At 36.4% G+C, this 24,615-nt stretch overlaps 1 protein-coding gene across 4 annotated transcripts in view; it reads left to right on the plus strand.

Moving 5' to 3' along the window:
- The first annotated feature begins 1,186 nt into the window (after positions 1–1,186).
- The window catches only part of ZNF326 (zinc finger protein 326), a 41,920-nt gene continuing 18,491 nt past the window's right edge, over positions 1,187–24,615 (plus strand). The window contains exons 1-6 of one of the 4 annotated variants that reach the window (XM_019753232.2): positions 1,187–1,594; positions 3,933–3,977; positions 11,660–11,695; positions 11,791–11,902; positions 14,042–14,447; positions 16,793–16,991. In XM_019753232.2, the coding sequence (XP_019608791.2) occupies positions 1,579–1,594; positions 3,933–3,977; positions 11,660–11,695; positions 11,791–11,902; positions 14,042–14,447; positions 16,793–16,991 (814 nt within the window). In that variant the 5' untranslated portion in view covers positions 1,187–1,578. Of the gene's footprint in view, positions 1,595–3,932; positions 3,978–11,659; positions 11,750–11,790; positions 11,903–14,041; positions 14,448–16,792; positions 16,992–24,615 lie in introns of those variants that run through there. The other 3 variants (XM_074335116.1, XM_074335118.1, XM_074335119.1) reach the window with 3 other exon arrangements.

Here is a 24,615-nt window from a genome sequence, read left to right on the forward strand (position 1 = left end):
TAGCTGGGATTAGTGGGTGATTACTCATGATGAAAGAGAAAAGGAGGATGAGCAGGTTTGAGGAGGGGAATTATGAGTTCAGTTTTCAACACGTTCAGCTCAGGTGAACAGAAAACAAGACAGAAATAGACTCATACATACAGAGAACAAACTGATGGTTGCCAGAGAGGAGGGAGGCTGGGGAACTGGGTGGAAAAGGTGAAGGGATTAAGAAGTACAAATAGGTAGTTACAAAATAGTCACCGAGATATAAAGTACAGCATAGAGAATATAGTCAACAATGTTGCAGCAACTATGTAGAGTGACAACTAGACTAACGGGGATCACTGCATAAATTATATAACCACTGTGCTGCACATCTGAAACTAATATAAAATAATACTGAATGTCAACTGTAACTGAAAAAAAAATTAAAAAAAAAGAAAGAAAACAGGTATAGGAGAAAAAAAGAAAACAAGAAAAGGATGGAGAACTCAGTGAGTCAATCAGGGTGCAGGAGGAAAGTGATCAGGAGGAAACAATGCCCTGCCCAGATTTGAGGTTACAGTACATATCCGTGAGTTTTTCTCCAGTGGTATTTCCAGAGGCTGCCTTCTTGGAACTGGGTTCCAGCAACTGGTTGAACTCTAAACCCTGCAGAAGAGCAAATGATTTGATTTATGGTTTCCTATCCTGTGATCAATTCATTGTTGACACCATTTACTTTATGAAGAAAAAAAGAAAAAAATTTTTTAACTTGGAGTTCAGGCTGCTCCAGGGTCAGAATGTCCAAATAGCTGTTTGTTTGTTTTTTCCATATTGCCCTGTGGGTAACTTTGCCTACTGTCCCTGACACTATTTCCAGTGGCAATTATACCATGCCAATATGTGTGTGTTTGCATGTGGTCTTCCTTCAAGTTCTGGTTACGGCCACAAATCTTCCCTGTTTGTGAACTTTTACACTTTTATTTTGCACCTTAAAATTCAGAACTTGTAATAGTCTCTCTCGAATGATTCCCATAATTGTTTCCTATTTTATCAACCTGTTCTCCTCTGCTCAGAGTTCTATAAAACTTCACGGACTTCTGTGTCTCCACGCCAGAAACTCCGAGTATTTTAACATTTTCTGATTAGCCAATAAAAAGCTGAAGGTCGGCACGTGGTTTATTAGTCTGGGCAGGAGTGAGGTATTTCATCCAGATCCCTTCGCTCTTGCCAGGATCAAACATGGCGGGCTGCAGCCTGCTCTTCCAGAACACCTAGCTCGCTCTCCTGCAACTCCAATCAGGTTTTGGCGCTCCTTCTTTTACCTTCCTTCCCCATCGCGGCTTCAAGACGGTAGGCACCTGGGAGCCGTGACAGCAGACCTGCTTCCCGCCCCCACTCGAGGGTCCGCCCTCTCGTCCGCGTCAGCCAATCGCAGGCTGCGCTACGGCGGCTGGCAGCTCCGGCCGGCCCCACCCCCCAATCTCGCTGTGACCTGCGGCTCCCCGGCCGGTAAGCGCCGCTCTCGGTGGTGCGTATTGGTCGTGTGGAAACGCGGTTCGCGGACGCTCGCTGCCGGCCACATCTCAGCCCAGCGCCGCGGAGGCCTCCGCCATGGACTTCGAGGACGGTAAGCGCTGCCCCTGGCTGGTTGCCGCAGTGGGCGGGAGGCGGGGTGGCCTGCGCTGGGGGTCTGTTTACCGTCTCAAGATGGCCGTGTGGGCTTTGTTCTGTGGGCCCAGCAGCCGCCTGCCCGCCCGCCCGCCGCGGGCCCAGTGCCGGGAGTCGGCCTCTTTGGGAACCCGCGCGCCGCGATCCCGCCCGCCCGGCGCCCGCTGTCTCCGGGGACCTGGGAGTTCCGTGCCGGCCTCGGGGGTGGGGGGAAGGACGCGCCCAGAGCGCGACGGCCTCCGGACTCGGGCTCCGAACTCGCCCCGGCCCCGGTGCGTGAAAACTACCCCGACGCCTCCAACTTCCCGGTCTCGGGCAAAGGGGCGAGTGGGGCCTCCTCCACCTCGGCTCGCGTTCGCCCCACCGGGCAGCGACCCAGATCATCCGTTTTGTAAATCCTCAACCTCAGGCACAATTTTCAGAGGCTTGTTAACAGTGATATAATAGTTCTTAGTGACTTAGTTAAGATGAGTTTAAAGGGCGTCTCCAAGTGATAAGGATAGGTAGATATCTATACAGAATGGAAAGTAAGACATTTCTGGTTAGCAAACTGGGATATTTACCCACCACAATGACCTGTTCGTTAACCCCTAATTTGAAATACCTCTGAATCAAACCGTTTTTCTCTGGCTTGTGTATGGATGGGACTAAAGTTAGTCAGAATTCTGGCACAATATCCCATGCCCTTCAAATTCAGACCTGTCCACAGCTGCTTGGGTTGGATTTACTGATTAAACACATTATATTTTAGCAACCAGTGTCTTTCAGTCGTCTCTCATACCAGTTCTTTAAACCATTTCACACGCTCACAAAGTAAAGTAAATTTGGTCTTTACCTTGTCTTCAAATCTTGCCCAACTTTGATTGAAATTGGTGTCAAGATCAAATGAGTGTATAATGACAGCATTTAGGGAAACGTGAAAGGGGGCTTGAATGATGACACTGGATTTAATCCTGAGTAACCAGGCATTTCTAAATAAAAACAGTGCACTAGTTAGTTGTAAGCCTCGAACCCAACCAAAAAATTTTAACATTGAATGTGATGTGGTCTCAGCATGTGAGTGATACTAAATGATCTTTTGGTCTTTGATTTGATTTCATGCTACAAAGTTAAAGCTGCCAAATTTAAGTATATGAAAGTAGGCTGGAATGACGCTTTTGTGGATACTTTTAAGTTACTTTGAAATAGGAAGGTCAGCTATTAACAACAGTAGCACACTCTGGTTGTTTCAGTTGAACTTTGACTTATTTTGATATAGATACTTTTAAACTATGAATGTTTGAAGTGCCAGAGTTGGGAGTTAAATTGAAAAATACTGCGTTTTTATTTCAAAGTTTGATGACAGTACCAACACCCAAAGTACAGCAGAAGCTAACAAGGTGGGGGTTGGGGAACAATGAGAGTGGTCCCCTCCCCCCATAAGGGAGTCCGTTTTCCGTATAGAATTAAAAAACAGTGATAAAACTTTGTATATTTGCTTTTTATTATCACCATGTACCTACAATTCTAAAGAGTGTCAGTGATAAAATTCTAAACAATGTCAATGGTAAAATACTCCCTCTCATGCCCGCTCCTCACCCCATCACTATATTTGGGGGATGGAATTTACTAACAGTATATCTGAATCTAATCTTGTGTAGTGTAGCTGGATTCTGTGGTATCCAAATGACCATTCTATTAAATTCCTTTCACTATTTATTAGTAAAATTAACTAAAGGATTTAACAATTGCTAAGTTAGCTTTGACAGGGAAATTGCCAATATGGTTTTCAGTTATGCTGCCTCATCCTGGATAGGTATAACACACACACACACACACACACACACACACACACACATACATATATGTATTTCTCTCATAAAATTCTGAAATCTTTAGAGAGCAAATTAAGTGGTAAAAGAAATATTGGCTGAAAAAATTATATTACATGGAATGAATTCTCAGATGTCCTTGCATTTGTATTATTTGATACATGATTTAATCTGTCTTCCCTTTTGTTACTTTGTATAAATCACTACTGGATCCTCTCTTTTGGCTGTTTTTATGTGTCACGTGTTATAAACTGATTTTTACATTACCATAATTTTGATGATAAACCTGCCATTTGGGTAGAGAGTAAGGAAGAAGAGATATATGTTTTCCCATATGAAATATTTGTAATTATTTATACCCTATTTTTGCAGATAATTGAGTTAATGACATTTAAAAAATTGTATTTGTTTTAAATAGATGGGTATATAATTTCTGATTTTTGCTGGTGTTGCACTAATTCTTTTCTGTTAAATATGTCTTCATAGATTATACACACTCTGCTTGCCGGAATACTTATCAGGGTTTTAATGGTGAGTATCCGTTTTCATTTGCGCTTAAATGTATGAAAGGAATGCATTTCATTATTTTTCTTCATACACATAAAGTACCAACGTAAAGAGCCAGTTCTGCCTTGTTTCACTCGTTGTTTTGTCTCTTGATGTATCACTTCTTGGGAGTAATGTTTTCATACAATATATAGTATTTGAATTAGGGAATTTGGGATCAGACAAAGTTATGGCTATTCATATTAGCTTGACTCTTTGTTTTATTTGAATTATGATTTCTTTAATTTATTCCAAAAGGCCCTGACTGCATTCTGAGTGATGAGTTACAAGAAACTGGATGAGATATTTTTTGTTGAATTAGAAGCTTTGGTATTGAGTAATGTAGATTAAGTGGATTATTGGCTTGGTTCTGTATTGCTTCTGTTGTAATGCATTGACCTTGTTGAGGTCGTTTGTTCAATGTGTTAGTATATAAAGAGCTGCCTAGAGGAGCACACAAGAAGCCTGATTATTTATTAACATAAGCATGACATTAGAGTTGTGACTACAAAGCTAGATAAAATCTTGAGAGATATGCAGAATACAGTTGGATATCATTTTGATAGCTATTAAACTTAAGGCTCTGCCAGACAGGATGATAACACAAAAAAAGAACATGGAACAATTTAAAGAGGTTAAAAAAGAATTATATGAAGGCCTCCGGGGAGTAGAATTAAAATTCTGATTGCCAGAGAAATGCAAAATTCAGTTGTTGTACAGAATATAATATATTCACAAAATAAAACTGAAGCAAATGTACAGCTGAATAAAGAAGACTATACCATTTTATGGGAATAATTACCATCCAGTTAATTTCTATTTATCAGCTCTAAGAATTTAGAGAAACTTTGAGTTTGATGTGGGCTACAAAAGGCTCAACATATAGGAAGTAGTCAGTATATATTGAATACTGAAGAATATATTTTTGAGCTGGAGAGTGACATAATAAAATTACAAAAGAAAGTTTAATTGGCATCCACATGTAGGTTAGATAGAAAACTGAAAAATTATATAGAAAGCCATTTCATAAATGTAGGTATAAGGATTTTAAGACCCTTAACTTGGGAGATGACAGTAGTGATTTTAAAAATATTAAGACATTTCTAGAGCAAATTAGCAGAGCTTGCAGGCTGACTAGTAGTGAGTAGAAAATTGAGAGAGAGGAATAAAAATAAATCCAGGATCTTAAACTAGAGGACTAGTGCTTTTACCAGGCAGAGATTTGGAAGGGTAGAAGGCCATGATCTCTAGTAGGATTTACTAGAGAGTTGGATTTGATGTCTAAATACAGGACTCCAAAATGCAGAATCATATGGGCCAGAAATTTGTTTTCTTAATGTACAGTATTGCAAAAAGAACTTCAGAAATTTCTATCACTAATGCTAGGATTTTTATTTTTTCTTTTAACTTGAGCTCCAACAGTGGTTCTCTTCTGAAGGTGATTGTTAGAATTCCTGGGGAGCTCTTTCAGAGTATATCTGTTCAGGTCATGCTCTAGTCCTCTTGAATCTTAATTGTAAGGCAAGTGGTCCCTGACGGTGTATGTTATGAGAAAATCCTCTGAATGGTTTTGGAATGCACCTTTGGTTAAAGCCCACTGCTTGACAACACTTTGAGGTCTGGGTTGTCTACATTTTATAAATGAGGAACTTAATTTCAGGAATGTAATTTAACTTCATTCAACAAATTTTTTTTGAGTGACTGCTTTGTATCAGATATTGTTCTAGGAGCTGGCAACATAGCAGTGACAAAATGGACAGATATTCCTGCCCTTGTGGAGCTTACAGTCTAGTGGGGTGAAATAGACAATAAACAAGGTAAAGAAGGAACATATATTGTATATAAGGTGGTAGTTGCTAGGGAGAAAAATAATGCAGGGGACAGTGACGTGTGTGTGTGGGGTGGGGGTGAGAGAGAGAGAGAGAATTTTAAAGAGAGTAGCTAGTGAAAGACTCGCTGAGAAGGTGACATTTGAGTATAGATTTAAGGGAGGTGAGGATGCAAGTCATGAGATTATCTAGAGGAACAATGCTATAGACTTAAGGAAATAAAAGTTGTGTAGTTATCAAGTGAAGCCAGCAATACAATTAATCATGAACATTATATTTTCCAGTGACTTAAATGAAGTAGAAGGCATTGGAAAACATGATACAGATTTCCTCCAAAGCATTTCTTGGAAGAAAGTTGTATTTCCAGTGTCTCCATGTTTCCTCTTTGCTTCATAGTACATATCTCTTGTATCAGCAGACACACAGTAAAAGCAGAGAGAACATTTCAGATAGAGAGGAAGCAGGAACAAAGGTAGGGCTGAATGAATTGTCCTTCAGAGAGACTTAAGAAGACTGGCTTGACTAAAGCAGATGATTTTTGACTGGCAGCCTTAAGACAAGGTTAGAGTGGTGAGGTGTAGCCAGAAGGCATTGAAGATCAAAGACAATTTGCTTATATCTATGAAGCAATAGAAAGTGAAGACATGAAAGAGAGGGAGTGAGCAGTGCAGATACAGGGGAAGAACATTCCAGGCAGAGGGAGCAGCAAGTGCAAAAATGATGTATGCCTGTTGTATTCTAGAAACAACAAGAGGCCTAGTAGAGCTGGAGTCAGTGGAGTAAACGGGGGATAGTGGATGAAGTTAAGAGGTGATGGGGCAGATCATATAGGACAGGGTTTCTCAACTTTGGCATTATTGACATTTTGGACTAGATAATTCTTTGTTGTGGGGCGATGTCTTGTGCCTTATAGGATATAATTAGTAGCATCCTTAGCCTCTATGTGCTAGATGGGAGTAGCACCTGCCCTTCAGTTGTGACGACCAGAAATGTTCTTAGATGCTGCCAAATGTACCCTAGGGGGCAAAATTGCTCCTGGTTAAGAACCACTGGTATAGGGCCTTATAGATTATTTTAAGGATTTGGCTTTATTTGGAATAAGATGGGAAAACATTGGAAAGTACTGAACATTGAACATGTTTTGAACAACTGACATTTTAACATAATTATTCTGTCTGTTTTCCTCAGAATAAACACTAGGGGGGCAAAAGTGGAAGCAGAAAAGCCACTTAGGTGGCTGTTGCAATAATCTGGGTGAGAGATGCTGGTGGCCTGCTCCAGGATGCTAGTAGTATGGAGGTGGTGACAGGTAGTCTCATTCAAGACTTAGTATCACACAACTTATTAGTTATTTTCATCATAAGTCAGTTGTTTTTTTCCTGCTACTTTACAGCTACTTCTTTGTGATTTAATTGTAAATGAATTTGAACATTTTTTGAGTTTATATTTTATAAGACAGAGTGATCGAAGTGAACAGATTTGATTTAAATATTAGGTCAGATTTATTTTTGAGTCAATTGGTTTCTCATTTAATATTAATATTAAAGACATAATGTGATATTCTTAGTTTTATTTTTAAAGTTATTTTTAAATTCATTTGATAACCTGGAAGAATATTTTTATATAAAAACAATTATCTTACAGACTCTTTACCCCTACAGTCACACTGATTATATACAATATAAAGACATTGCCTCTCTTTCTTTTTAATTAACTGAGTAGTAACAGTATTATGAACAATAAACCAAATCATTGCTATGTAAGGGTAGCTCTGTTAATTTTTGAGTACTCCACTGTACCTGGTATAAAGTGAGTATTCAATAAATATTAGTAATTTATAACTCCTTATGAAATAAAAAAGCAGAATCAAAAAATTAAAGGATTTGGTCTCTAAAGGCCGCCTCTGTTAACTCAAAATGGAAACTAGCAGAAATAACACAATAAAAGATTTTTTTTTTAAATTAAAGTGTTTTTGATTTGTGTACCTGGTGGAACCTATGAACCTAACTCAGATTATTTTAAACTTGAGGCCTTAGAGGAAAGATTTTTATTTTGAAAACTTAATTTTAATCTTATAATTGTCCTTTATATGAGCGATATGAACATAAATTACTGAATACTTAACTTTAAAGAAAAATACGAGGTGTGATAAAAAATATACAGTGAATGTTTAAATAAAAAAAGTTACTACAGTAAAAGACACATTGCCATTAATCCCTCTCAAAATATTCCCCCTTGCTTTGAACATTTATCCCATAGTTCTTGCCACTTTCTGAAACAGTTCTGGAAGTCCTGTGTCATGAGTGTCTTTAGTTGTGCTGTTGTGGCTGCCTCGACGTCCTGAATCAGTTAAAAAGATTTACCTTTCGTGGTCGTTTTGCCTTTGGGGAAGAGCCAGAAGTCTCATGGTGCCAGATCTGGTGAATAAGGTAGACGAGGACACACCGTAATGTTTTTATTTGACAGAAATTGTTGTACCAGAGCGATGTGTAATACAGAGCCTTTGGGTTGTGATCACAAAATACGGTGAATACTGCTGCTGCTCAGTGCCATCCAGTGGAAAGACAGGGATCTTCAATTTGAGAAGTGGTGTGTCGAACCTTAGGAACAGTGTGTGACAAGTTTCAGCTTGTACGGTGCAGTCAGTTGGGTGTGAGCTACGGTTGAGAGAAGGTGAGTTTTAAAGTGTGCCGTAAATCATCCATCATGACAATGCTCCAAGTCACACATCACTTCTGGTATATGGAAATTTCTGTCAAATAAAAACATTACACTGTGTCCTCATCCACCTTATTCACTGGATCTGACCCATGCGACTTCTGGCTCTTTCCCAAAGTCAAAATGATTCAGGACATTGAGGCAGCCACGACAGCGCAACTAAAGACACTTGGGAAAGAGGACGTCCAGAACTGCTTCAGAAAGTGACAAGAACGTTGGGATAAGTGTGTTTGAAGTGAGGGGGAATATTTTGAGGGGGATTAATGGCAATGTATCTTCTACTGTAATACATTTTTTAAATTTAAACATTCACCGTATTGTTTGATCACACCTCATAATTGACTATTTCATTAGTCTAGAATTACGTTGTCTAATATGGTAGCTATTAGCCATATGTGACTAGTGAGCCATTGCAGTGTGGATAGGCTGAATTGTATTGTGCTGTAAATGTAAATTACACACCCAATTTGATGTCTTAGTATAAAAAAAATGTAAAATATGTCAATACATTTTGTATATTGTTAAACTTTTTGTACTCTATCATATTGAAATCCATTGGTATGTCTTGTGCTTTTAATGGATAGTTTTACCATGTATGATTCTGTAATATCAGGCACTAGTTATTGGGAAAATATTGGTTTACTGAGTTATTCAGATTTTCCAAATGCATACTGACAAACTTTTTTGTACAATATTTAAAAAATTATTCATTAATACTGCTATCAATTTTATCAGAAAAACCGTTAAGTATTGAGAAGCTGTCAAACTCAAGGTTGTAGATACAAGTTTTATAAAATTTTAATTTTTTGCACGAAAGCTTGAATTTTATCATTGCCAACAAATACTTTCACTTATTTTCCTTGAAGTGACAGTTTTACTTTGTTCATTTGTGAGAAAATGTCTGCCAAATGCCCTAGTCTGAAAGCCATAGTTTTTTAATGCCAGTCTTTCTTTCTAGTAAAAATAGTATTCCTTGTAAAAAGTGGCTAATTCAGTTCACACACCAAACACTTACACAATGGCTTTTCCTGGAGAGAACTATACTTTGATATGCAGCAAAATCGCTTTTTGTATGCTTCCCATTTCACTACACAAATGTCTGAAAGAAAGTGTACTCAAAGGTCGTGATTTAATAAAATTAATTATTTTTACTGCTTCATCAAGTACATTCTTAAGTGAAGGTGGCATTTTTATTTTACTATTTTTTACTACAAGTGTGCAGTGTTGAATATGACTGCTAGTACAGTCTGGTTGCCACTGCCTTGATTTGTGCTATAACACCAGCAGTTTTACCCACCAGTGCTTTTGTATCTTCAGTGCAAACGTCAATACTACAGAAGGCTAATAATGTTTTAGTGTTATTTATGAAAATAATTTGACCTTGTGGACCCTGTGAAAGAGTCTTGGCAACTTCCAGTGGTCAACAGACTATTCCTTGCGAACTGCTGCTCAAGGGTATACAAAAAATTACTATAAGTCAGACCTGACCACAAGAATAGTGTATATTTAAGATAGGGCCACACATAGCAGATTATAAGGCAGAGAGTATCATAAGCACCAGGTAAGAGGTACAGACTTCGATAGATATTCAGAAGAAAGATGATAATCAGCTGAGACAATATCGTAAAAAGTGTTCTTGAAAGGATTAGTATTTGAAATGGACTGTAAAAGATTAGAAGATTTCAATAAGTACCGTATTTCCCCCAAAATAAGACCTATCCGGACAATCAACTCTAATGCGTCTTTTGGAGCAAAAATTAATATAAGACCCGTCTTTTTTCCTATAAGACCCGGTCTTATTTTTTTGTAATATAAGACCCGGTCTTACTTTACTATAAGACCGGGTCTTATATTAATTTTTGTTCCAAAAGATGCATTAGAGCTGATTGTCCAGCTAGGTTTTATTTTCAGGGAAACACGGTAGGTATTTGGGGTGGTAGAGGAGAGTATTTCATGTAGAAGCACCAACATGTAGATAAAGAGGTAGATACTAATGGGACTTTGGGAAAATCATTTTATCTCTTTGGATTTTAGTTCTCAAATATATACAACAAGAAGATTGAATTTGATCATTTAGGTCACTTCCAGGTTTAAAGTTGCAAGATACCATTGCAGTGGTTTTGTAAAGTTGCTATTGTCATTATTGTTATTGTTAGACACAGAAATATTTAAACGTAATTAAAATTTAATGTTTTTAAAAATATAAATTAAGGTATTTGTGTATATAAATTTATATAAAATATAAATTTGTGTATACGATTGTATTTATTAGTGCATAAAATTTGGAGGTGGGTGATAATGAAGACTTTTAAAGGACTTTATAGGAAATATATTCTAAATGGTTTAAAATTTTTTTTGTTTTTATAATCATAGTAAATTCATTTTATTACCTTTTATATTTATTTTTCATGTCAGAGTTTAGGATAGAGGTGGACTTGTAGTGCGCTGAAATATACTTAAGACTCTTATTGTATTAGAATTTTTTAGTGTTTGCATTGCTAGAATTCACATTCATTCCCTTTATTCAAAGTGTTTGAGAATTTAAATATTTGTTGAGTCATATTTATAGACACAGTACCACAGATTGGCCCCACTCTGTGATTTTTACTTTTTAAAAATAACTATTTCAATTACTGTATGAAGTAATTAAAATTCAGTTACTTGAAATTGTGGCTGCTTCTGGTTTTTTAGACATTTTGAGAACAGATGCAGTGAACTATACTTGTAACAAAAATTTTCCCTTTTGACATTATTAAATGCTGATTTTCCTTGAGAATAGTAATTATTTATCATTAATTATGTACTCTATAGTATCTAACACCAGGCCTTATAGTAAGTAGTACCCTAGTTAAATAAATATTAGTTATATTGAAAATAATTCTAATATAGAACTTTTTAGTTGCTAAAGTTTTTCTTTGAAACATTAGGTTTCTATAGCAAATCTGATTTTTCAGATTATCATCTGTGTGGTTTTTCCTTCAATGTCTCGTGTGACTTTAGCTTAAATGTTAATGGTGACTTATTATTTCAGAAGGTTGATGTGAATATCTGGTGTTTTATGCAAAGATTCCTGAAGAGAATGGTGTGTTTTACTGACCTTTTGTTATGACTCTCTTTTAGGAATGGATCGGGATTATGGCCCTGGATCTTATGGAGGTCTGGCATTCAAGGATATTTATCTAAAAATTCTTCTTTTGAGTGCGAGTAAAGGTGAGAGTCACTTAATTTTTTTCTTTTTAAACTCTTTATAGGGATGGACCGTGACTATGGCCATGGATCCTATGGGGGTCAAAGATCCATGGACTCCTACCTAAACCAGTCATATGGCATGGACAATCACAGTGGTGGTGGTGGGGGTAGCAGGTAAATTGCTTAATCACTTGGCCGAATAATTAGAAGACTATAAGATTCTGGATATTTTAATTTAAGTATTCCTTTGGCATGTTATGATACTTGAACTTACTATTTGGTGTTGAATAATCACCTTAAATGTTTAAAGGTGTTAACTAATGGTTATAAAAATTATCTCAGAATCACTGGCAGACATTATTTTAGGAAAACCTCAGATAACTTACCATTTCAATATAAGAGAGTAAGATTTTATGTCTTTAGCAGTGAATATTTCTTTTCTTTCTTTTACTTTTAACTCATTATCAATCAGAATGTCCCAAACAAATGATATAAAAATGTTATTGGAAATATTTGTGAAGCTTTTTCTTAATGATTAAAAAAAAAATCTTTCCTAATGTGTGGTGCTGTATAAAGCAGCAAAGCAGTCTTTGACTAGAATAGGTTTAACCGAACCAGGCTAGCCACATTGTCTCTAAGAAACATTTAAGATAGTTATTTTTTTAATTTTAGTTTTAAAGTAGGTTGCAAGAGCATATTGTAATAATAAAAATGTTTTTTAAATCATGTCTAGGTTATTTATTGGCAGGTACTACTTACATCAAAAACATTTGGGTTCTAGATAGGAACATTGTATTAAAGCCATGAGTACTCTACTTTTTGCTTATTTTAATGCACTAGAGTTTAGAATGTATTTTTATATTTGCTGTTGATACTGTGGAAAGCTTAAACCTAGTTGAACTTCTACAGGCTGTAGGGTTGACCATATTTCAGGCAAAGGGGTTGGGGGGCTCTGCTTTTTTGATATACAAGGATTCCTACTAAATAGAAGCAAAACTAGTTAGGAAACATTTGAAATTTGTCCTTCTGCATAAATTGAAGGATCCGGATTCCTTAAGGATGGATTGAATGATGCTTACTTTCCTTCTTTCTGCTTCAAGTGTGCCACTATGGTTTATAGTAGAGAAAAATCAAGAAAATGAACAGTTACAACAATTTTGTTAATACGATAGATCTTGAAAAATGTAGTTGGAAAGAGGAATCATTTTTGTATGGTTACTAGGATTCAGAAGTAAATAGTACTTTCTATTTAGTGAGCTGTAAATAATTGAAGTAATGTAACACATCTCAATGTTTTAACATATCAGTTATTGCCCTGTTACATTGTAAATATAATGTGCATAAATTATGTAGATGTATATCGCTTATCTCATGTGTAATTGTGGACCTTTATAAAACTGTGTTGTAAGGTATGAGGCAACTTTTGTAATCCATACTTTGGATTTGTGAGAAGATGATTTGTTTTCCCGTTGACTCTATTAAAACCTTGAGGAGACTGTGTACTCCCCTTTTTAGAGTAGTTTTATAATTTCCTGCCAGGAAATAATTTTTCAAAGAATTGAAGACATTATAAAATATATTCTTCCTCATCTGCCTTGAAAATTCATATGCAGAGGGTATATGTTGGTGGTTCTTTTATGTTCTATTTTATGTGCTTAGTCTTCTAGATTTGTTAGATTTATTAGTCTATAAGTGAAAGTGACTGAGGATTGATTATTGATTGACCTTAGCCAAAGTTTGGCAGATTGTCAAATTTTATAACCAGAGATAATTCTCCAAATTTTGACTACTGCAGACATAATGAAGCAGTTTTGTGATATAGATTATTGGGGGTGCAAAAGGATCTCTTCTGTGTCACAAGTGGCCTACCTCTGTGTAGTCTTCAATTTGTGTTCTATTGAAAGCCAAAATACTGTATATATTTTGTATTTTCCAATATTAGGGATGGATTCAAAGAAAGTTTGGGAAGTTTGTGAATTTTAGCAAATGACTTTTTCCAAGACTAGGGCTGGGCTTAAATAATGACAGACAAATCTTATTTTTAATAAAATAGAAAAGCTGCTAAAAAGCAGATTTTTAAGTTAAGCTTTACTTAACTCAAATCATATTAAAAAACTGACTCAGATAGCTTTCTATCTGGTCTCATGTTAAACTGCCCAGCCCTAATCAAGCGTGAACAAAAGTAGAACTGTGCAAACCAGTATGGTATAAATGAATTTTAGTTGATAAATGTCATCTGATAATTTGTCTTTTGAATTGTCTAACATTAGTAAGCTTACTTTTGTTTTTTCCCTCATTGTGCAACTTTTCCAGGTTTGGACCTTATGAGTCTTACGACTCCAGGTCTTCTCTGGGTGGGCGAGATCTGTACAGATCTGGCTATGGTTTTAATGAACCCGAACAAAGCCGCTTCGGAGGTAGTTATGGTGGTCGATTTGAGAGCTCCTACCGGAATAGCCTTGACTCTTTCGGAGGTAGAAACCAGGGCGGGTCTAGCTGGGAAGCACCTTACTCCCGTTCAAAATTGAGGCCTGGGTTTATGGAGGACAGAGGAAGAGAGAATTACTCTTCCTACAGCAGTTTTTCTTCACCCCATATGAAGCCTGCTCCTGTAGGCTCTCGGGGGAGAGGAACGCCTGCTTATCCTGAAAGTACGTTTGGAAGCAGAAACTATGATGCTTTTGGAGGACCATCAACAGGCAGAGGCCGAGGCCGAGGAGTAAGTACAACAGAATCTTTTCAGATTCTTTTCACTAGTCACTCTTTTAAACCCTTTCAAGACCATGGTTTTCAACTAGAGTAAACACTGTTCATCCCAGTGTATTTTGAAGCAAAAGCTGAGTCATAAGCATAATTTTTAGGTTGCCTGTAAAAGTTTTTCCAGCACCTCAGAAAATAAGTGGCAGTTTGAGATGATTGTTCATAAAGTTTTGCCAAATCTCCCTTTATTAAAAAGGTGAGGATGTTAGGTTTGGTCTAAAAGGGGTTAAAAGGAGTTGCATTTTTCCTTGTAAACACTAGCAATTTTGCTGGTGGGACAGTTCTTGGATTATTGTAAAAGGTAACTGAACCCTTTTGGAGTTTTTGAGTAGGTTAAAGGTGCAATGTATGATAAAATGTTTATACTTTGCTGCTAAACTAGCTCCATATCTCTCATTAAACACAGGAGACTGAAAGTTGGTGATAGATGAGGGTAGCTTAGCCATGTTTACATGGTGAAGAAGTTGATATGTATAATAGGTTGTAAAATGATTTGTGGTCAGTATAATTTTGCTAACTCACTCTCTTACAATATGTCCTATTACTGGGTGTTCTGTTTCCCCTGTGTCAGTAGTTTTATTATTGAGAGATAATTTCCCACCTGTACATGTGTATGGATCCTTCCTAGGAAGTAATATTTTGTAAATTGCTTAAATGAATAGATACACTAGTCTTCAAGTGTTTAATTTTAGGATATGTAGTGTAAAGATAATGCCTATGTTCTTAGGTAACTTGACTAACAGGAAATTTTATCTAGTAAGTGTATGTAGCTTGTGGGGTTATTATGTAGTTTGATCATATAAAGATTACTGTATTTTTGCTATATGTAAGAAATGTTTTTTCTTTTTTTGAGTCAGTTGCTCTTAATATTCTCTTTGCAGAGGAAAGTACTTCCGATAAAAAAAATGTAGTAGAGTACACATTTCTGACTATTCATTAGCTTTTGGTACATCAGTGTAGTTTGTAATACTTGTGTAGAAATTTTGCATTTATAACAGCTAACTCTTTACTTATGTAAAATGCATTGCACCTTTAATGGATATTAATGAAGATTTTTCTGATGTGATTATATAAATTACCTGGAAACACTAATTTATTCAAATCTAATAGGTTAGATAGGTATTCTAAGCATAATATACAAGTGTGAGCAACTGGTATGTAGCTGTTCCACCATACTTATGATTGCAGGTTGATTGAAAATAGTTGGGGTAATAGGCTTTGGGTTTTGAAATTGAAAATCTATTCCAGTTTGAAAATTTGGAAAATACTTAACATTTTCCATGTTGTATATTACTTTATAGGCAAATGATTTTTTTTCTTAATGAGATTTCAAATATTAATTTGTTTCCATAATAGAAAAACAGGTATTCCTTTACTTTGTATTCACCATTCTAGTCTGAATGGACTTTTCTTTCTTTCCTCCTGTTAATGAAGTAGATGAACCAATAGGACTTTCTTTTTTAATCTTCACTTGTACAATTCCCATTGGATCCTTCTCTTCAGATTACTCCTCAATCTTTATCTTCTAAAAGTAAGGTTAGCAGAAAAAATTTCTATGGACATGTGGCCTCTTGGTGTAGTGGATTTTGTTAATGACAAGAGAAGAAGAAGGGACACAAAGAGTCGTTTGGTTGCATGACTCTTCATCTTTAGAGTTTTGCTTCTCAGTCTTCTGGGTCAGCATATGTTTCTCTAGGTAAGAATGTGAATGGAACGTCAGATGCAATTCTTTATCTGAAGTGTGTCTTGGAAGTTGATGCATGGTTATGCTTTAACTCTCCTATTTCATGCTAATGTTCCATCTCGCCTTCTCATTCCCTTTTCCAACAGGGAGAAATCCTAAATGATTTCTGGATCTTTTTTACTTCAAACTTCAAATATGGTCTTCTTTGTGTTTGTTAGTTTTAAGACTTTAGTAAAGTAAAGATTTCTTTTAAGGTCTTTCCATGGGAAAACATCAATTAGGAACTCTGAAGAGGAGTTGTCAGAGAGTTGTACAAGTGGTAATATTTTGACAGGCGCCTATGTTGTTTATGATCTCAAGAACTTTGAATTGTAAAAATAAAAAATAGGAAATATCCACATTTGTTCTACTGGAAATAAAAATACTAATTCACTGGAATTGAGTTCATGTAATAATTTACAAAGTTTTTCAATGTGTTTATTCAGAGTGGACATGTAAAACTTAGTTACATTCTGGGGAGTTTTCAGGTGAAAATTATTAGATAGATAACATGTAAATTGTGTATGAATTCATTATCTTTGGATGTTATGCTAATATTTCTTGATTTCACAAATTTTCAGCATATGAGTGATTTTGGAAGCATTCATAGACCCGGAATTGTTGTTGACTATCAAAACAAATCCACCAATGTGACAGTTGCTGCTGCAAGAGGAATAAAGAGAAAAATGATGCAACCATTTAATAAGCCTGGTGGAACCTTTATCAAGAAACCCAAGCTAGCAAAACCTGTGGAGAAGATGATTCTCAGCAAATCACCTAGTAAGTAAGAAAACATAATTGCTATCATTGGATACTTTGAATTTTTAAAAAATTCAGTGCTTTTAGATAATTTTTTCATGTTTATATAGTCAAACTACATAATAATTATAATTGTAGAAATTAGGCTAGTGAATCCCCTAAGTGTAGTTATTAGTCAGTCATGAACATCAAAATTATCCAAAGTTACTTTTTAAATTCACATGTCCTGGTCTACCCCTCTTCCCTAAATCCTGATTTAGGGCAGAGCCAGAACATCTATATTTTTTAAATTGGCCTCACACATGATTTTTGAATCAAATTCCTTTTTTGGGTGTTGTATTTATTGTTGGAGGTATTGTTGAGGAAATGTTATGTCATATTACATAGAATCCCCTTTATAAGGAAAAAGGGAAGAAATGTTTTGTGGCTCTTCATACCAGGAAAAGCTGTATTTCTTCTAGAAAATTAATGTACTTTTAATCTTCTAGACAAGGTGACTCTTAGAGATAATCATATTTCTATTTGTACATTGTTAAAAAATGGAGCGAGAACTAATTTGAAAATGAAATTAAGAAAACAATTTCATTCACGTTAGCATGGAGAATAAAATATTTTGTAATGACAACCAAGATGGCACAGTAGTTAAACGCTGTGTTTACCTTTTCTCACAACCACTTCAAAATCACAACTAATCTACAAAACAACCATTATTGAGAATCGCCTAAAATCAAGCTGAATTGAAGCCTTTCAACTAAGGACATGCAGAAGAAACTATCTCCAGACTGGTAGGAAGGTTAGAGACGTGGAACGGGCTGGTCCCACACCCATGTGTAACCATTAAAGATTGGGAGGGCTATTTCGGCTGTGGGGGATCCCCCCATCCCCTGAAGGAGTGAGAGATCCCAGCCCTACTCCAGCCCAGGGTTCCAGTGCCAGGGAGAGAAGTCCCCATAATTTTTGGTTGTGAAAAACAGCGTAGATTGTGACTGAGTGAGATAGTGCTGCTGCACTTACAGGTGCTCCTCTTAAAGAGACTGTGAGTGGACTTACCCACCAATGGAATCACTCGCTCAGAGCTGGAAAGGTGGCAGGAATTGAGTTGTCTGGCTTGGGACGGGGGCTGGAGAGGCAGCTGTCTCCTGAATGGAGGAGCTGGCAGAGTCCATTGTTTCTTTGTTGAGCCCTCTCCCTTCCTGGCGCACTTATACTGGTGGCCGCCATTTCTGAGTTTTCACTGTTCGGTCGTCCCGCCCTGGTGATTTGAGACCTGGCCCCGTCCTACTTTCCGGCACACCCAGGCTGCTTTCAGTGGCTTTTTTTGTGTAGATTGCCTGCCTTGGCTCAAGCTGCACTTTCCTAGGGTCTCTCAAAGGTTCGTGGAGCCCAGACAAGCAGCATCTGGCTTGAGCTTGTCCTGTACCTCTGGCTGAGCAGCCCTAAGCCAGCATTAGTGACAGTCAGCCTTGGTTCCCTTCTTGGCCTCTCAAAGGGTCTTCTAAGCACAACACGAGAGGCAGCCATCTGCGGATTTCTTTCTGGCTTCCGCTGGGTGGCCCCAGGTGGGGCACAGGCTGTGGCTGAAGTAGACCTACAGTGGGTCCCCTCCAAGGTGGTCCTAGGGCTGGCGTCCCCAGTAGCCAGCTTCAAAACAGCTGGAGCATCACCCAGCCGTCTCCAAGTACGACACACCCAAGGGGTGGATTGGACAGACATCAGAGTCCTGCTGAGGCAGATCTTGCTTTATAGGATCAGCCCCTGCACAGCAACCCTTCCACTGTAGTCAAGGCCAGTCCTCACAACCAGTGAGCCCAAGGGTCAGTCCCTCACATTGATGTGCAATTATCAACCAAGGTTCAACTACAAGAGGAGGGCACACACAACCGACACAAGGGACACACCTGGAACACGTGGCTCAGGTGACCAGAAAGACTGTGCCACTGAACTCCACAGCACACCTACTACATAAGGCCACTCTATTAAGACCGGAAGACATAGCAGCCCTACCTAATACATAGAAACAAACACAGGGAGGCAGCCAAAATGGTGAGACAAAGAAACATGTTTCAAATGAAAGAACAGAACAAAGCTCCAGAAAAAGAACTAAGTGAAATAGAGGTAAGCAATCTGTCAGATGCAGAGTTCCAAACACTGGTCATAGGAATGCTCATCAGAGAACTTCATCAGAGAGACAGGAAGCATAAAAATGGAGATGGAAACTAAAAAAGAACCAGTCAGAAATAAAGAATACAGTAATGGAAATGAAGAATATATTACAGGGAATCAACAGCAGATTAGATGAAGCAGAGGATCTAACCAGCGATGTAGAAGATAAGGTAGCAAAAAACACCCAACCAGAACAGCAAAAAGAAAAAAGAATCCCCAAAATTGAGAGTTTAAGGACAATATCAAGTGTACCAATATTCACATTATAGGGGTATCAAGGAGAAGAGAGAGAGCAAGGAATTAAAAACCTACTTGAAGAAATAATGACAGAAAACTTCCCTAACCTGCTGAACAAAATAGACTTACATGCCCAGAAAGCAGAGGCCCAAATAAGATAAACCCAAAGAGATCAACACCAAGACACATCATAATTAAGATGTCAAAGGTTAAATACAAAGAGAGAATCTTAAAAGCAGCAAGAGAAAAGCAGTTAGTTACCTACGAGGGAGCCCCCATAAGACTGGCAGATGATTTCTCAACAGAAACTTTGCAGGTAAGAAGGGAATGGCAGGAAATATTTCAAGTGATGAAAAGCAGTGACATACAAACAAGATTGCTCTACCTAGCAAGGCTGTCATTTAGAATTGAAGGACAGATAATGAGTTTCCCAGACAAGAAAAAGCTAAAAGAGTTTACCACCAAACCAATATTACAAGGAATCTTAGCGAGACTTAAGATGTGAGTTGGGGGTTAAGTATGGGTGAAAAGGGAAGGTATTAAGAAGTACAAAGTGGTTGTTATACAGTAGTCATGGGGATGTAGGGTACAGCATAAGGAATATAGTCAATAACATTGTAATAACTAGGTATGGTGCCGGATAGGTACTAGATCTATCAGGGTTTTAGGTGGGAATGGGGTTGGGGGCAGGGTGAAAAAGGTGAAGGCATTAAGAAATACAAATTGGTAGTTAATACAGTATGGGGAATATAATCAACCGTGTTGTAAAGATCATGTAAGGTGCCAGATGGGCACTGGACTTATCAGGGGGATCACGTCATAGACTGTGTAGACACCTGACCAATGCGCTATACACCTGAAGAGCTGAAATAGAACAATATTGAATGTCAACTATAACTAAATATATAGGTATATATAGTCATAGGATGTGGAGTACAACATAGAGAAGATAGTCGATGGTATTGTAACAGCTATATAAGATGTCAGGGGTAGTAGCGTGGGGGGTGGGTTATCACTTTATGAGGGGTTTAAATGTCTGTTATGTTGTTTCATATACCTGGAAACATTAAAAATAAAAAAAATATAAAATATTCTGTAATAAATTGAACAAAAGACGTGCAGAACTAATACTTTGAAAACTACAAAACATTGTTGAAAGAAATTAAAGAAGACCTAAATAAATGATAAAAAATAATTTATAGGTCAGAAGACTTAACATTTGTTAAGATGGTAATACTTCCCAAACTGATGTACACATTCAGCACAATCCTTATCAGCGTTCCATCTGACTTCTTTGCAGAGATTAACAGGTTTATTCTAAAATTCATTAGGAATTGCAAGGGACCTGAAATACCCAAAGCAGTCCTGAAAAAGGACAAAATAGAAAGACTCATTTCAAAACTTAATACAAAGCGACAGTAATCAAGACAATGTGGTACTGGCCCAAGAACAGACACATAGATCAATAGAATCGAATCGAGAGTCTAGAAACAAACTCATAAATCTGTATTCACTGGTTTTTAATAAGGATGCTGAAATTATTTAGTGGAGAGAGAATAGACTTTAACAAATGGTTCTGGACAACTGGATGGCCACATGCAATAGCCAAAATGCAAGACCTAAATGTAAAAACTAAAACTATAATACTATTAGAAGAAAACATAGGACTAAATCTTCATGACTGGATTTGGTAAGGAATTCTTAGTTATGATACGAAAAGCATGAACAACAAAAGAAAAACATAAATTGGACTTCGTGAAAATTAAAAACTTTTGTGCTTCAAAAGACACCATCAAGACAGTGAAGACAGCCCACAGAGTGGTAGGAAATATTTGCAAATCATACATCTGGTTGGGGACTTATATCTAAAATGTGTAAAGAATTTTTATAACTCAATAAAAAAGACAACCCAATTGAAAAGTGAATAAAGCATGTGAGTACCATTTTTCCAAAAAAGATATACAAATAGTCAATAAGCATATGAAAAAAAATGCCCACCAATTACCAGGGAAATTTAAATCAAAATCACAATGAGATACCACTTCACATTCACCTGGATGGCTAGAATGAAAAAGACAGATAATAACAAGTCTCAGTGAGGATGCGGAGAAATCAGAACCCTCATACATTGCCGGTGGCAATGTAAAATGGTGCAGTTGCTTTGGAAAACAAGTAGTTCCTCAAAAAATTACCATGTGATCCAGCAATTCCACTCCTGGTTATATGTCCAAGGGAAATGAAAACATACGTCCACACAAACACTTATATACAGATGTTTATAGAAGCATTATTCATAGTAGCCAAAAGGTAGAAACAACACAAATATCCATCAATGGATAAATGAATAAACAAATGGGCTATGTCCATATAGTGGAATATTTCTCAGCCATAAAATGGGATGAAGTATTGGTACATGGTACAACTTGGATGAACCTTGAAAAGATTATGCTAAGTGAAAAAAGCCAGTTAACAGAAGTCCACATGTTATGATTCTTTTCATATTAAAATCTAGAATATGGAAATTTATAGAGACAGAAGTAGATTAGTGATTGCTTTGGGCTGTGGGGTGTGTAAAATAATATCCAACAAATATTTTGCTTGTACACTGAATTATTTTTTGTTATTTATATTTATTTTTGCCTAGATGACTGAGAAGTGTTTTGTCTTTCCAAGTTAGGTGATGTTGCAAAGGTTCAAAACTGTTTTCTTCTTTAGAATTAAATTTTGATTACCTAATCTAGTAGTTGGGATTGGAGAAGGTTTACATAATTGTAATGAATGAATATTCCAAAAATTTTCTGGTCAAATATTTCAAATATTTTGCATACACTTTAAAAAATAAGATCTGTTGAGCATTACAATGAATTTATTAGAGTGTATTCCTTTGATGTGGGAAGTACTAAACAAGTGGTGCTAGCCTTCAAATAATTATTTAAAAAAAGAGGGAGAAGGAAAAGAAGCAAGGAGGCCTAGATAAATCCTAGTTCAAAATGGTATTATTATATATTTTTAGATACTGACAGTATGTTTTGTTTTTTGAATTTTATCTCCATTTAAATTGCTCAAGGATTAATACATGTATCCATTTTGATAAAAGTGGGATTGTAGTTGTTAATAGTAGTAAGCTAGTACTTAACTGAATGTTTACTGCACATTAGGCTCTGTGTGAAAAAGGTATAATATGAATTATTTATATAATTCTCACATCAGCCTGCTCAGGTATAGGTATGCCTATCAAACTGTCTTCAGCTGAGAAAATAAGCACAGGGCAGATAAATAACTTCTGCCCAGGTCAAACAACAGGTAAATGGCACAGCCAGGAATTTTTCTAGGACAAGTGTTGCTCTAGAAACCCTTCACTTAAACCTCTATGTGATTGTAACAGAAAATTGCTTTGTATTGTTATAGATGCATTAAGATATCTATAACGTTATAATTAGAAAAAAGTTGTTTTTCTAATTATAACTTTCTAAAAAACAACTTTTTCTAATTATAACATTATAGATATCTTAATATATCATATTTGAAAAAATTGAAATTAAAAATGTTTGATTTTTTCCTCAAAATGTATGAACTAGAATATAAAACTCTGGAAAGATTTAAATACTGTTCTTAAATCTACTTTTCTGCCATGCTTTGCAAATTGATATCTGTATTGTATAACAAAAAATAATAACATTCTGGAATTCTGGACACATGATACTAAGTCAGTGGAATGTGTGTGGTGGGGATACCTTTTATACTTGTGTTAATTGGTAGGTTGTTGTTTACCAAATTGTGTAATCTAGATATTACTAGAATAGGCAATTGAGTTGATTCTATTGGGACAGAGTCCAAAGATATATTTTGCAGGTATAGTTAAGTAAATATTGCAAAGTTTGATACAGAAGTTAATTTGCCATTAAAGTAGATATATGTTATCTAACTTTGTTTTTTTCTTTTTAACAATTCTTGAGAATAGTGTAGTGTAGTTAAAATTAAAGCCAAAATTCTGTAGTCAATTCAGGCTTCACTGTCAAGTGTGACATGGGCATTTTGAAAGGTATCTGCTGAGTATTCAGGAATAAGGTCTTGCTATTCTTTAGTAGAGACTATATGGTTTGTTGAAAAGCAGTAGGAAAGGAATCATATTCTGTTATTTGGCTGGAGGTACAACATATATCACAGCTTTAGCATATGGAAGGGAAATGAAATGCTAGTTTGAGGTCATATACAAGTAGATTTTCCATAGAGTGAGGGTTTTAGGGAAACTGAATGAGGATATTGAAAATGGTTAATAAGAATATGCATTTAAACTCTTATAAAATGATGAAAAATAATCTAGATATTAAATTTTAAGTTACTGATTTTATATAATTTTGAAACATCCCACTGTATACATAGCAAGTGCTGCTTAAATATTTGTTTACTATTAAGTTTACAAATCCCCAAGTATTCATGATTTTATGTTAGGTATTTGTCCAAACGTAATCTTAAAGGAGAAGCAATGTATAAAAGGAAAAGTTTCAGGACAGATAAGTTTTGTTGTTGTTGTCTAAAGTTAAATGTATTATAATAAAGAACCTGCTCACGATGAGATACCACTTCACATCGTGTGAACTGGATGGGCATAATAAAATAAAGGAAAATAGCAAGTATTAGCTGGGATGTGGAGAAATTGGAACCCTCACACATTACTGTTGGGAATGTAAAATGGTGCAGCTGTTGTGGGAAAGAGTTGGATGGTTCTTCAAATGATTAAACGTAGACCATATGACCCAGCAATTCTACCCCTAAGTATATACCTCAAAGAATTGAAAAGAAGTATTAAACAAAAGCTGTACGCAAATGTTCATAGCAGCATTATTCACATTGGCCAAAAGGTTGGAAATGATCCAAGTGTTTATCAACAAATGAATGGATAAAAGAAAATGATATATCCACACAATGGGATGTTATTCAGTCATAAAAAGGAATGAAGTACTGACAAATGGTACAACATATGGATGAACCTTGAGAACATTATGTTAAATAAAAGTAGCCAGACAAAAAAGGTCACATATTGTATGATTCCATTTATGGTGAAATACCCAAAACAGGGAAATCTGTAGAGACAAAAGCAGATTAGTAGTTCCCAGGGGCTTGGGGAAAGGGTAAGTGGGGAACGACTGCTTAATGGGTGTGGGCTTTCGGTTTGGGGTGATGAAAATGTTCTGAAACTAAGTAGTGATGATAGTAGTTACATAACATTGTGATGTACTTAATG

The sequence above is a fragment of the Rhinolophus sinicus genome, linkage group LG06 (genome assembly GCF_036562045.2).
Source record: "Rhinolophus sinicus isolate RSC01 linkage group LG06, ASM3656204v1, whole genome shotgun sequence".
NCBI lineage: Eukaryota > Metazoa > Chordata > Mammalia > Chiroptera > Rhinolophidae > Rhinolophus > Rhinolophus sinicus.